This window comes from Dama dama, chromosome 23, assembly GCF_033118175.1.
Source record: "Dama dama isolate Ldn47 chromosome 23, ASM3311817v1, whole genome shotgun sequence".
NCBI lineage: Eukaryota > Metazoa > Chordata > Mammalia > Artiodactyla > Cervidae > Dama > Dama dama.
Genome location: NC_083703.1, coordinates 35,284,741 through 35,298,351, shown reverse-complemented (window position 1 = coordinate 35,298,351; position 13,611 = coordinate 35,284,741). Strand labels below are relative to the sequence as shown.

Below are 13,611 nucleotides of genomic sequence, written 5' to 3'. Positions count from 1 at the left end.
ATACATATGGAGATAGAAAAGGGGGGTAAAAATAAGTATAGTAACAAATGTTTACGAATGAAAAATGTCTTAATTTTTCTCTGAGACTGAAATTCTATAAAAATTTTAAAGGAAGGAAACCTTTTGGGAGATCATAAATAATAATAAACTATGTTCAGGGCTGGCAGTCAGAAGATGGAGCAGTGATGGAGCAGTCTGTGGACTCTGTACAAAAGACGTGACGTGACCACATGTTTCCACAGTACGGGCGACTTCCATGCTTTCTTAGTACTAGCTTTTTATTTTTCCAGTGCTTTAGAATATACCTGACCAAAATTCAGTGGGGGTGGGGGGGGGTACTACTGCCCATCTGAAGTTTTCTTCCTTTGGAATTGCATTAACAATTCAAATAAAACATCATTCAATACAACTAGAGATTATCATACTAAGTGAAATAAGTCAGAAAGAGAAAGACAAATACCATAGGATACAACTTGTACGTGGAATCTTAAACATGGCACAGATGAGCTAACCTACGAAACAGAAACAGATTCAGGAACATAGAAAGCAGACTTCTGGTTGCCACGGGGGAGGAGGTGTAGGGGAGGGAAGGACTGGACTTCGGGGACTAGCAGATGCAAACTGTCATACACAGGATGGATAAACAAGGTCCTACTGGATAGCACAGGGAACTGTAGTCAATCTCCTGTGACAAACCATAACGGAAAGGATATAAAAAAGAATATATGTGTATGTTCGCTGTACAGCAGACATTAACACAGCCTCGTGTATCAACTATACGCAAACAAAAATCTTTTTTAAACCAGCAAAATAAAAGAAACAAAATAACAACCAAAAACATACATAGGCAAACAAAAAGTCATTCTCTTTTACACAGCCTAAGTGTTATCTGTGGAATAGATATAGTAATTATGTTACATGTGTGTCAGCTCCTTGTCAGTTGACCTTTGCTTCCAGATCATGGGAAATAATGTCAAGAGGGAGCATGTTGCTTATCTTTTTCACTGTACTGCTGGATTTTCTTTAAATGTTTTCGGGTGCACAACTTCTATAGAAAATGTTCAAGTTTTAATGAGATAAAAATGATTTTCAGTCACAAATGAGGACCAGGAAAGTCAACTTAATTTTTCGGAGTGGACATCGTATGCCTCTCCGAATGCATTGCATTCTTATTTTTTATGCTTGTTCTGGCTTACTCCATTCAGATGGTTTATAAACAGCAGAAGTTTATTGCTCACTGTTCTGGGGGCTAGAAGTCCAAGATCAGGGCGACAGCAAGGTCAGGTTCTGGTGAGTGCCCTCTTGCTAGTTGCAGGCTGCCAACTTCTCATGACATCCTCACGTGGTGGATGGGGCTTGGGGGCTCTGTGAAAAAGTCGTGAAAGTGTCAGTTGCTCAGCTGAGTCCAACTCTTTGTGTCCTCATGGACTGTAGCCCGCCAGGCTCCTCTGTCCATGGACTTCTCCAGGCAAGAATACTGGAGTGGGTCGCCATTTTCTTCTCCAGAGAATCTTCCCAACCCAGGGAATGAACCTGGGTCTCCTGCTTTACAGGTAGATTCTTCACTGTCTGGGCCACCAGGGAAACCCTTGGGAGCTCTGTGGGGCTTCTTTATTAGAGGGCCAGTCCCACTCGTGAGGGCAGGGCCTAATCCCTCCCTAAGGTCCCGCCTCCTAATACCATCACTTTGGGGGTTATAATTTTAACATATGAATTGGAAAGGGGGATACACACATTTGGCTTCCCAGGTAGTTCAGTGGTAAAGAATCCGCCTGTCAATGCAGGAGACCTGGGTTCCATCCCTGGGTTGGGAATTTCCCCTGGAGAGGAAAATGGCAGCCCACTCCAGTATTCTTCCTTGAGAAACCCCATGGACAGAGGAGCCTTACAGGGTATATAGTCCATGGGGTTGCAAAGAGTCGGACATGACTGAGCATGCACACACACTTTCAGACTGTAATCTACCTAGTTGAAATAATTCAGGAGAAAAGGCAACATGTCATTGTACCTCTCAGAGTCTATTCGTATGCTCCATTTCTCAGTTATGGGTTTGGCACAGGTTTAAGACAAATCTCCCAGAGTCCTTGGAATTTAGTGTTAACTGTTTCTGGAGCAGTTTTATGAAAAATAGAGCTCCATTTTCCACTTTGGGTTTTAAATAATTCATTGATACTCATCCTTGAAAATATCTCCAGAATCTGTGCTACCAGCCATGAAAGTTTTATCACCACCATCTCATGAGAGCTCATTTGTTAACTAGGAAGCAGTGATAAGCCACACTTCCTCCAAAGGCAGGAGGTACCGTTGTCACTGGACCCTGGTCTTCTACTTGCGAGCATTTGCTCTTAGCTACTCCCGAGAAGGCCACTGGTGACAGAGATACCTGTGAAGCCAACTATCCTTGTTAAAATGTCAGTCCAGCCCACTGTTAAGGTAGCAGTCATTTAAAAATAAATTAATAAATAAAAACATGGCTGGTATCTCTGAACACAATCAAAGGACAATATAAAAGTCATGTGTGCACACACATGTATGGTTTTGACTCCTTCCTAAAAAGAACCACTTAGGGAATTTCCTGGCAGTCCTGTGGTTAGGACTCCATGCTTTCAATGCTAAGGGCACAGGTTCAGTCCCTGATCAGGGAACTAAGATCTTGTAAGCCACGAAATGTGGCCAGAAATAAAAATAGCCACTTAAAAAATGGAAATTGAAGTCCCAATTTTCAAGTGGAAATTGAAGCAGTTGAAAATTAAATCCCAAGCATTTATATCCCATCCTTTGAGCTTCTGCTTTGACTCAGCCTTGCAGATGTTTCATGGGCCCTGGGCCTATCACCACTCCTCTGTTCCTGGCACATCAGCAGGAAAAGCTCAGAGGAGCCCTTGTGAATTCACAGGATTGAGGAGGCGGCAAGAAGAATTTCTCTACCAAATTTGGCCATTTCCACAGAAACCACTCTGTGGCCTCTCAATAAAATATCCTTGTGGTCAGTGTTATATGAGGCCCTCCCAAGATCAGCAAAATGTTTGTCTGATCATCCAGTGTTGCCCAGAGGAGTGAGGGTCATCACCTTTCTACCATCCACCTAAATTCTAGCAAGGAAACATGTTAACATTTCCTCCCAGTGAAAGCTTGGAAAGGGGAAGCGCAGAAACCAGGTTAATCTAAACTGTAGTTGGAGAAGGTGTACCACATTACATAACCTTAGAAACCCAAGCAGGAACGAGATTGCACATCTTTACAGGTTCAGTGATGGATGACACCAGACTGCTGTGAGCTCTTGTGTGGTATAACATGCTGGTGGCACGTGGCGCTCATAGTCCTCTAGTCTCTACTTTTGCAAGTGTTTGAAGTTTTGCAGGATGAAAAGTTTAAAATACTATATAAAATTAAAAACCAGATAGTGAGCTCTCTGCTGACTAGAGAAAAACCTAAAGAGAAACTGATGAGGCCTCCTCTGGTTCTCCTGGGTGAAATAGAGCTCACTTCTTTTTTCCACCTCTTGTTCTCATGGTGTTACTTCTTAGACCAACCTGTGACATGTACGTGTGAGTGTGTATTTGTGTCTATGTCTGCATACATGCCTACTCATTTAGCACCTACCTCCCCTGTTATTATACAGTCTGCAAGAACTATGTCTGTTTTGTACATCACTGTTGCAAGGGAGCCATAAACAGAGTTCCAAAGATAGATGTTGCATGAATGAATGAATAAAATGAATGCATGACAAGTAAATACTGGTTCATCTTTTTCTTCTTTTTTGTTTTCTTTTAGTTGCAGAATTAAGAAAAATCTTTGAACCAAAGAGGAAAGAATTTTTAGAAATGAAAAGGTAAGGTATTCATTGTACCTAATGAAGAAGCAGAAGAGTTTGCGGAGCAGTAGCCAGTGTTTCCGGAGAACCGATGCCCCTGACTCACTCTGCCTCTGTTGGTGTCTCGCACAGAAAGGAAAGAATTGCCCGGCGCTTAGAAGGAATTGAAACCGACACACAGCCCATCCTCTTGCAGAGCTGCACGGGCTTGGTAACTCATCGCCTGCTGGAGGAGGACACACCCAGATACATGCGTGCCACAGACCCGGCCAGCCCGCACATCGGTGAGCTTATGGCCGGTGGGCCTCTTGTCAACCTTTCTTTTTTTTTTAATTTTTAACTTTATTTTTGGCTGTGCTGGGTCTACGTGGCTTTGTGAGTTCTCTCTAATTGTGGTGATCGGGGGCCACTCTAGTTTCAGTGCACAGGCTTCTCTCTGCAGTGGCTTCTGCTGTTGTGGCGCACAGGCTCTAGGCGTGCGGGCTCAGTAGCTGTGGCACATGGGCTTAGTTGCCCCACAGCATGTGGAATCTTAGTCGCTGGACCAAGCATCGAACCCATGTCCCCTGTATTAGCAGGCTGGTTCTCAACCACTGGACCACCAGGAATTCCCTATCATCAGCATTTTCCATCCAGCACTCCTGGAAAAGGAGATATTGCAACAAGTGAACTGCGCAGATTGTAATGCTTTTTAAGATATGTCTTTGTTAAAACCGGCAGCAACACCCATGTCAGCTCCACCATGCCTCCCAGGTGTGGTCCCCTGGTGTCACAACAAGAAAGGACCCCACTGTTGAGTAATTGATGACCAATCATTTCTCCCCCACCCCAGCCTGGGCCCCACCAGGGGCAGGTACTGGCTCTTTCTCTCCATCCCCTCAGGGCCCCAGCTGTCAGAGATCCTCAGGTTTGTTTGGGAAAGGGCTGAATAAGACAGGCATCTCTTATATATAATAGGTTTAAACAGAATGCCCTGATGCCCAGCACAGGGCCGAGCTGCTCTCAGCAGGGAACTTGACAGGCAAAGCTGGACCTCAGATGCTTAGGGGTCTCACTCTGTGTTTATGCACCAAATATCCTCTTTAAATTATTTGACTAGATGTAATTTAAAATGCATTGTATATTTATTTCTTGTTAAATAACATGTCAAACATGACTTAGTTTTTCTGTGGTTTCTCAGATGTCGATATGAGCATCAGATATCCCACGTGACCTTAGGAGAGGATGGCATATACGGGGCTGCTCTTCCTGTCTGCATCCCAGGTTCTGCTGCTCCGTGCTACTGCTTTTAATAGCCATCATCTTCTAGTTTCTTCTTCAGAGGGAGTTGCTAGTCTCCCTTCATAATGTGATCAGTTTGCTTGTCTCTACGGTTTCTGGTTTTCTATGGCCAGAAAACTAGAGAACTCAGATTTTTTTTTTTTTTCTCATCACACACATGAAGAATCAAGAATAGCCAGAGTACCAAAATATATGGCCATAAATAAATCCTATTGTATATAAAATGTATCATATGATCATGTGAGCATCATGTTAGTCAGGAAGCATTATCTAACAAACTTGTCTTGAGAAAAATGGGATGGCAGTGGGGAGAGACAATGTCCCATCGTCACTTCCTACTCAACACAAAAATAAGATTCAGTGACTCATCATTAATTATAAGAGAAGAATTAAAAATATGGAAACAAAAATGAATATTTAGGTCCAGTTGAATGGAAATGGACTTTCAAAACACAGAAATAGTGGTAGAAATCACCAATGACCAGGTCAATTGATTTGACTACATAATGAACATCTGTGCTTCAAAGACAATCTTCAACAGACTTCACAAAAAGTTAAGTTTGGAAATACTCATGAAAAATATAAAGAGCTATATAATTTTACATAAATTGATTAAAATGACACTATGAATCAAAAGAATATAGAGCAACAAGCTTGACCCAGATATTCTAGAGGAGAAAAAGATAATGAAATGGCTACTAAACAATTGAAAAATACATGCATCCTCTTTTTCCTGGTAATCTAGGGCAATTTTTAATTTTTTGGAGAAACGACATCATGACAAACATTTTTAGAAATATGGAAGTATTTATATAAATCCAAAATAGAGGTGTAAAATGAAGTACAACAGATACAGATAGATAATAAATTATATGGTTATTTGATATTCTCATTTATAGTGTTATATGTTACAAGTATGCTTTCTTATCTGTATTTTTTATTGAAATATAGCTGATTTACAGTGTTGAGGTAATTTCCACTGTACAGCAAAGTGATTTAGTTATACATATATACACATTCTTTTTCATATTTTCAAAGGTGATTTTTTTTTTTTAATTAGCAGTGTTTGTGAGAGAACATAAATTTCAGGTTTCATTGTAAGTTGATGCAAACTTTATAGAAATTAATTTGTCAGTCTAGCAAGTATCTTAAAATGAGGTACCTACTGATAAAGCAATTCTACTTTGACACAACTATCTTTTGTAATTGTAATAAAAAAATAAGATGGATTAAAAGTTAGAATCAACTTAAATGCCTAGAAATATGAGACTGCTTAAATTGATTCTAGGGTGCCTGTTGGATAGAATATGATAAAGCCTTAAAAAACATCTTCAAAATAATATTTGCAAGTGGGGAAATGCTTTATGTAGAACATTAAGTTTATATAAAATATGAGTTATATAGGAAAAAACCACTAAGACTAGAAAGAGTATATAGAAAAGTTGAGCAAATTATGCATTTATTTATTACTGATGATTATAGATCAGTGATTATTGGTGACTTGGGGGCTAACTTTCCTGTGCTTTCATTGTAGACCTTTTCTACATGCATAGTATAGTTGGAAAAAACCACTTCTGTTAACAAAGAACACCACCGCTACCTGGCGGATATTGACATGGCCCGTTATTATTATGGTTACTCTCAGAAACCACAATCTGTCACTTGTCAAATTACAGCAGTTCAAATATCTGTTATCCTTTCTAGAGGGCTCTGAACACATCCTCTGGCCTCACACATGAAATATTAAACTCAAAAGCAGAAAAGTACATGAATAAGGGGAAATGACTGAGCAGCAGCGAAGGCTGCCAAGACTGAGCTTTAAGCCGAGGCCATGCCTGACATGGCTTGTGCGGTGCACAGAGCATCTCAGGCCTTAATGTATTTCCCTGCAGACCTCAGACTTCTTCAGCCTCCCGGGTAAATCATTGTAGGCAGCCCCAAGGAGGTGAGAAACTTGTTTTTCATAGCCTGGCCGCTCAGCGTGTTGTGTACAGAACAGAGTAGAATAAATGCATGTCTTTGACGGAATACTGTGTATATGATCTTCTTGTAGGTCGATCAAATGAAGAAGAAGAAACTTCAGATTCTTCACTAGAAAAGCAGACTCGGTCCAAACAGTGCACAGAAACCTCAGGCATCCATGCTGACTCCCCCTACAGTTCAGGCATCATGGACACCCAGAGCCTCGAGTCCAAAGCCGAAAGAATCGCCAGGTACAAAGCAGAGAGAAGACGGCAGCTGGCAGAAAAGTATGGGCTCACTCTGGATCCGGAAGCGGACTCTGAAACTCCATCTCGATACAGCAGGTCCAGAAAGGACCCCGAGGCTGCGGAGAAAAGAGGGGGAAGAAGCGAGCGATCAGCTGAGTCCAGCAGAGACTCCAGCTCGTGCTACTCCAGGACTGAGCTCTCGGGGCTCAGGACCTGCGTGGCTGAATCCAAGGACTATGGCCTGCACCGGAGCGACGGTGTTTCCGACACAGAGGTGCTGCTCAACGCAGAAAACCAAAGACGTGGTCAAGAGCCCAGTGCCACCGGGCTGGCCCGAGACCTGCCCCCTGCAGGGGAGGTCTCCTCTTCCTTCTCGTTCTCCGGGCGAGACTCTGCCCTCGGTGAAGTGCCAAGGTCCCCAAAGCCAGTGCACAGCCTGCCCAGTCCATCACCTGGGCAGCCAGCCTCCCCAAGCCACTCCACCAGTGACCTGCCACTCCCTGCGGAGGCTCGAGCCAGGTAAGTGTTGACCCACCATCACCTACATCCCCTCTGCCGCTTCTGTGTCTGAGATCTGGGGTCCTCAGCGCTCTGCAAAGTTCTGGGCTAACTACAGAAATAATGATATTGATGATTTTTTTTTCACTTTCACAATGTCAACGCAGGTTCTACCAAAGCAGGAAGCTTCCCAGTCTTAAAGTTATCAGTTTAGTTCTTGGTATGTTCTTTTTTAAAAGAATAAACTGAACAGGTGTTATGGTGACACATTTTCAAGATCTTCCTTTTATTTCTCACCTGCCTTTAACAAGTGTCTTTTCCTTCGTTTTCCTGTGATCAGACCCAAGACTTTGGAGCCATTGTTTCTGTTGCTGTCATTTAAAATCACAAAGTGGAAGGACACCACTAACCAATTTCCACTGGGTCTCAGTTTAGGTTATGTGAAGTATGCCCAATATACACCGAATATGACTATAACATATGTTACGTCAGTATATCGGCATGCTAAGGATACTTCTGTGTATCAAAGCACCTCATTGAAAAGATCCATCAGTAGGAGAAATTGCTGTGTCACAGAGTCAACGAATGGGAAATCAGAGAATGGATAAAATCAGAAAGTCAGATTCCCGAAGAGGATATATGTTTCTTTCTCAATTAAATATCTAAGTTTAAATTTGAGTTCACTTTAGATATTTCAATCTAAAAAGTGTGCTGAACAATTAGAATGCAATTTACATAAATCTCCTACTTCATGGTTTAGGCTAATTGTCTAGGCAGACTCCAAAATGTATTTTTTCAGTTCAAATAAACATTAGCTTAGCAGGTGAATTGAGGGGGATAAGAACCTGAGATCAGGCAAATTTATTCTAGAAAAAAAAAAAAGAAAAAACATGATGGAAAATACTGCTGTTTATTCCATATTGGGACAAAGTAAATATGGCCATCTTCACGTGGCAGTTTTACATCTAAAACAGACTATTTCCGTTATTGAAGTGTATTGACTCCGAGACTGGCTGCTACTGGCTTGACCATCTAGACTAGAATATTTAGAGATGTTAGCTTCTAAGAGAATTCAATAGTACGGATACTGATTGTATTTTGAGGGCCTTTGTTCATCCTTCAGACTTAACTGCTCAAAATTTAGGGACTTATTGTCTCGTATTTTGAAACATATGTTATATTCTTTTGTTTTGGGAAATTTGCATTTCGTAGTAAAAACAGTGTTCTTGGTTTAGTTATACTCTGTCAAAGCAAACTCTTAGTGAGCTATGTGAGCAGGACAAAGGAACCTAAACAAATTAGAAAGTTGGAGTTGTGTGGGTTACATGGTTTAAAAAATAACAAGGAATCCAATTTTTGATTGCCATATCGTGAAAACTGTTTATCATCACGGTGTCTGGGTTAACCATCTACATCACATATCATCAGTTCTCAACAAGATGTTTCAAGCCGTTATAATAATAAAAACCGTGCAGCGTATTCCAGGTGAAATGATAGGATATATAATAGTTCTGTGTGAGTTAAAATCTCAATATTCAAAAATATGTATCACTTAAAATCTTAAGGGCCCACTTCCTTCTAGGTTTTTTTTTTTTTTTTTTTTTAATTTTTGGCCGCGCTAGGTCTTCACTGCTGTGTGGGATTTCTCTAGTTGCAGAGAGTGGACCTACTCTTTAGGTGAGGTGCCCAGTCTTCTCAGAGCAGAGCAGAGTAGGGTGCCCGGGCTCAGCAGCTGTGGTGCGCAGGCTCCAGACCCTACAGCACGTGGAATCTTCCTGGACCAGGGATCAAACCTATGTCCCTGTAATGGCAGGCGAGTCTTAACTACTGGACCACCAGGGAAGTCCCCTCCTGGTTATTTGACGAGGCCTGTTACCTGGGAGTGTTCAGACACCTCGCCTCTGCTTGACAGTGCCTTTCTTTCACAGAAGAAAGGCTTAAAAGAATGAAGAAATTGTAAAGGAGTTTGCAAGGAACCACATGCCTTATTTTTTGAAGCCACTCAAGACATACAAATTTGCCGGCCAAGAAACACAAAGCATTTCATATAGAGAAAGAAAAGGCCAGAGATGTGTTTACATTAAAAAGCAAGGAAAGTAATGTGTGACAGGTATGATGTTAAAATAGCATTGGGATTTAGTCTGCAGTGACTCCATTTGTTCAGCTTTTAAAGATGAATTTAAGTGGATTAACATTCTGCTGGTAGTCCTTTCTCTAGAGCCAGGAAATTCAGGTGTCAGGGAGTCATTGTTGTCTGACTTCCATGTGGGGAGAAGAGAGACAAAAAATACTTTGTGAATTAAAACAAGAACGAACTCTTGGTGACCCAGTAACTGTAAGTGAAAATAAGATGGTATCTGACCTGGAAATATGTGACAGAGAAGTTTAGAAGATTAAGAAATGACCAGAAAAATATCTACAAATGGCAAAACAATTGAATAGCATACTGGATTTGTCCTATCACTGAAATGGAATCTTTTTCTTACTGTTATGCTTTACTGTTTCATCCCTGTAAATCTCTGAATTAGGCGGTTTGGGGATTATTTATCTCTGAATTGTCACTCCTGTTCCATCATTTCATCTTGTGCTCACTAGGAAGAGGCTGCTGTTTCTTTCATTAATTAAATAGGAATACATCACTCATGAAAATAACACCCAAAGACTTCACACAGTGTCCTAAAAATTCAAATGTGAGCCAGATATTGAATGCATAGTTTTTTATATGTTCTCATATATGCCAATGCAAATATATGTACAAACAGAATAATCATTAGTTCTTGTACTATACTGTTTTTAAGCATTATAAGGTTAATAACAGTTTTTAGGGCAATATTTAGCCAAGTGATAAGTTTATTTTAATAGCTCAGTTGGTAAAGAATCCACCTGCAATGCAGGAGACTCCAGTTTGATTCCTGGGTCAGGAAGATCCCCTGGAGAAGGAATAGTCTACCCACTCCAGTATTCTTGGGTTTCCTTTGTGGCTCAGCTGGTAAAGAATCTGCCTGTAATGCAGGAGACCTGGGTTTGATCCCTGGGTTGGAAAGATCCCCTGGAGAAGGGAAAGGCTACCCACTCTGGTATTCTTGCCTAGAGAATTCCATGGACTGTACAGTCCGTGGGGTCTCAAAAGAGTCGGACACGACTGAGCAACTTTCAGTTTCACGATGATTCATTTATATGATAGAGAAGATATGTATGTATGTGTGTTATATATATGTGTGTATGTATGATTGTAACAGAATCTTTAGTTCAGAAATCCTGTTGTCCAGGAGTTCAGATGAAAATATTGTTATATAACAAACTAAGAACATACATAGTGACAGCAGATACATTATATTTTTACATATTTATCTCTATATATTGCTATAGTGGTAATAGAGAATAAATCACATGCTAACCACCATTCCCTCATCCTACCAAATCCTGTAAATTTGGAATTTCAGGAATTGTGTTTTCCAAGTAGATGGTGTAACTGAAATGAACCATTCTTTGTTAATTTGGCCACTGTGAATTTTAGAATAAAATTCCAAGGGATTGGGAGCCTTTGTATTATTCAAAAATTTTAAGTCTGAGCTCCATTAGAAATCTTAAATCCAAAGCTCTTGTCAATTTGCTGTTTGGTGCATCCCTTAATGTCACAAACAATAAACTGTACCATCTGGGTTAATTTTGTGAGTGCAGAAACCCCGCCCCAAGTCCCACACCTGCCCTCCTCCTGAGCATGTATATTTCCCTACAGGAACTGGAAAGAAGAGAAGCACACCTAATTTTCTAGTGGTGATCTGCTCTAGAGAACCCCTGGGGTTTTATTATTATTATTATTATTATTATTATTACTCTCCTGGGATCCCCACCACTCCTTTTCCCACTTAGCGAACTATCATTCATGGCCGGGAAAATGATGGTGGGGGTTTCATGCAGCGCTGGCGCTGACCTTTGATCGGGGTTGGCCGCCATTGGTGAATGATGGCTTGAACGGGGCTTCTTCAGAGCTGTGCCTGGCCTCACAGTAGACCAGGGCCCCCTCCAGAATGAACCATTTCTGCAACTCTGTGACATGCAGACTCTGGCCATCCAGGAAGGAAGCGGGATTATGATGCAGTCTTGCCCTTTCTTTTTTCTTTTTCTGTTTTAATTCAAAACTGTTTTGTTTTGGGAATTCCCTGATGGTTCAATGGTTAGGATTCTGTTCTTTCACTGTCAGGAGCAGGGGTTCAATCCCTGGTCAGGGAACTAAGAGCCCATAAGCCGTGTGCTGCAGCCAAAATAAACAAACAGTTTGGTTTTTTTAATTTTATTGAAGCATAGTTAATTTCTGCTGTACACTAAAGTCTTTTTCATGTTCTTTTCCATTATGGTTTTTCAAGAATATTGACTAGTTCCCTGTGCTATACTGTAGGACCTTGATGTTTATCCATTCTGTATATAATCATCTGCATCTGCTAATCCCAAACTCCCAATCCATCTCTCCCCCACCTTTCCCCCTTGACAACCACAAGTGTGTTCTCTATGTCTGTGAGTCTCTTCCTGTTTCATAGATATGTTTATTTGTGTCGTATTTTATATTCCTCATTTAAGCGGTGCCTTATGGTATTTGTCTTTATGATGTACTTTACTTAGTATTATAATCTCTCTAGGTCCATCCATGTTGCTGCAAATGGTGATATTTCATTCTTTTTTATGGTTGAGGAATATTCCATTGTGTATGTACACATCACATCTTCTTTATCCATCATCTGTTGATGGACACTTAGGCTGTTTCCATGTCTTGACTCTAGTGAATAGTGCTGCTATGAACATTAGGGTGCACATAGCTTCTCAAATTAAGAGTTTTTATCCTTTATTTCTGATCATTTTTGTGCATCTCCCAGTGAGAGGTTTGCATCTAAAAATCGTCTCCAGAGCCTGGAGCTCATTGTTTTAGTTAATTGGAGAGATGCTGAGTGAGACAACTGCCTCTTGACCATTGGCATTCCTGAGTTAGCTTCTGTCTCTGCCACGGCAGGAAATTTCCTAACACAGTGTCTACATCGGGGCAGAATGTCGTGGGAACAGAGATCTCTGAGGATCTACTCTCTAAAGAGTCCGCTGGGTACTTCTCACGTGTCTGTGTTTGTATTGGACACGATTGCTTTCACCTTTCATTCCTGTCTCCCCAGACATCACCCTTGTCTTGTTCTTCTAGCTTTGGGCCGTTTCTACAGTTAACTCATTGCCATTTTTTTTTTCTTTTCATTTTATCCTGTTTTCACTGTCAAGTGTCCATTTCTATCCACTGAACAAAATAAGATGATGTCACCCAAAATACTAGCTGGTATGTCCTAAAAATTCAAATATCTGATAGATTTTAAAATACAATATTTTGCCTGGGTGCTTGTGGCTTTGCACATTCATACACCCGTGTGAATGTGCAAAGCAATCATTCGCAGTTTTTCCAAACAAGCAACTTTCAGCAAGTAAACTGTTAATTTGAATGAGATGCTGGTGTTAATAGCTATTCTTCTTAAACTGAATCATGTTTTATAATTAGGGGCTGTTATATAATTAGAACTAGACACCCACAGGGTGAAACCAATTTTACTGTGCTGGAGTTGACTTCATTTTGGTGGCAGGAATCACTTTTTCATCCATTAACCCTTAGGGGTTATGAGGAGTCAAAGCATGTCATTTTATTAGATACTTAGGGATGCAAACCTGGAGCAACTCCTTTCCATGACAACTTAGGGCGAGTTCTTAATTCTTGGTGATATAATTCTCCAATTGCCACATCATAAAAAAAAAAAAAAAGTTCTCTTATACTCAAGGTCA

General features: G+C 40.8%; 1 protein-coding gene across 12 annotated transcripts in view; it reads left to right on the top strand.

The window, feature by feature from the left end:
- Positions 1 to 13,611, top strand: part of SVIL (supervillin) — a 254,119-nt gene that overhangs the window by 159,812 nt on the left and 80,696 nt on the right. For all 12 annotated transcript variants that reach the window (XM_061126354.1, XM_061126353.1, XM_061126358.1 and 9 more), the window contains 3 exons: positions 3,775 to 3,832; positions 3,947 to 4,098; positions 7,149 to 7,824. In XM_061126354.1, coding sequence (XP_060982337.1) covers positions 3,825 to 3,832; positions 3,947 to 4,098; positions 7,149 to 7,824 — 836 coding nt within the window. In that variant the 5' untranslated portion in view covers positions 3,775 to 3,824. The remainder of the gene's footprint in view (positions 1 to 3,774; positions 3,833 to 3,946; positions 4,099 to 7,148; positions 7,825 to 13,611) is intronic.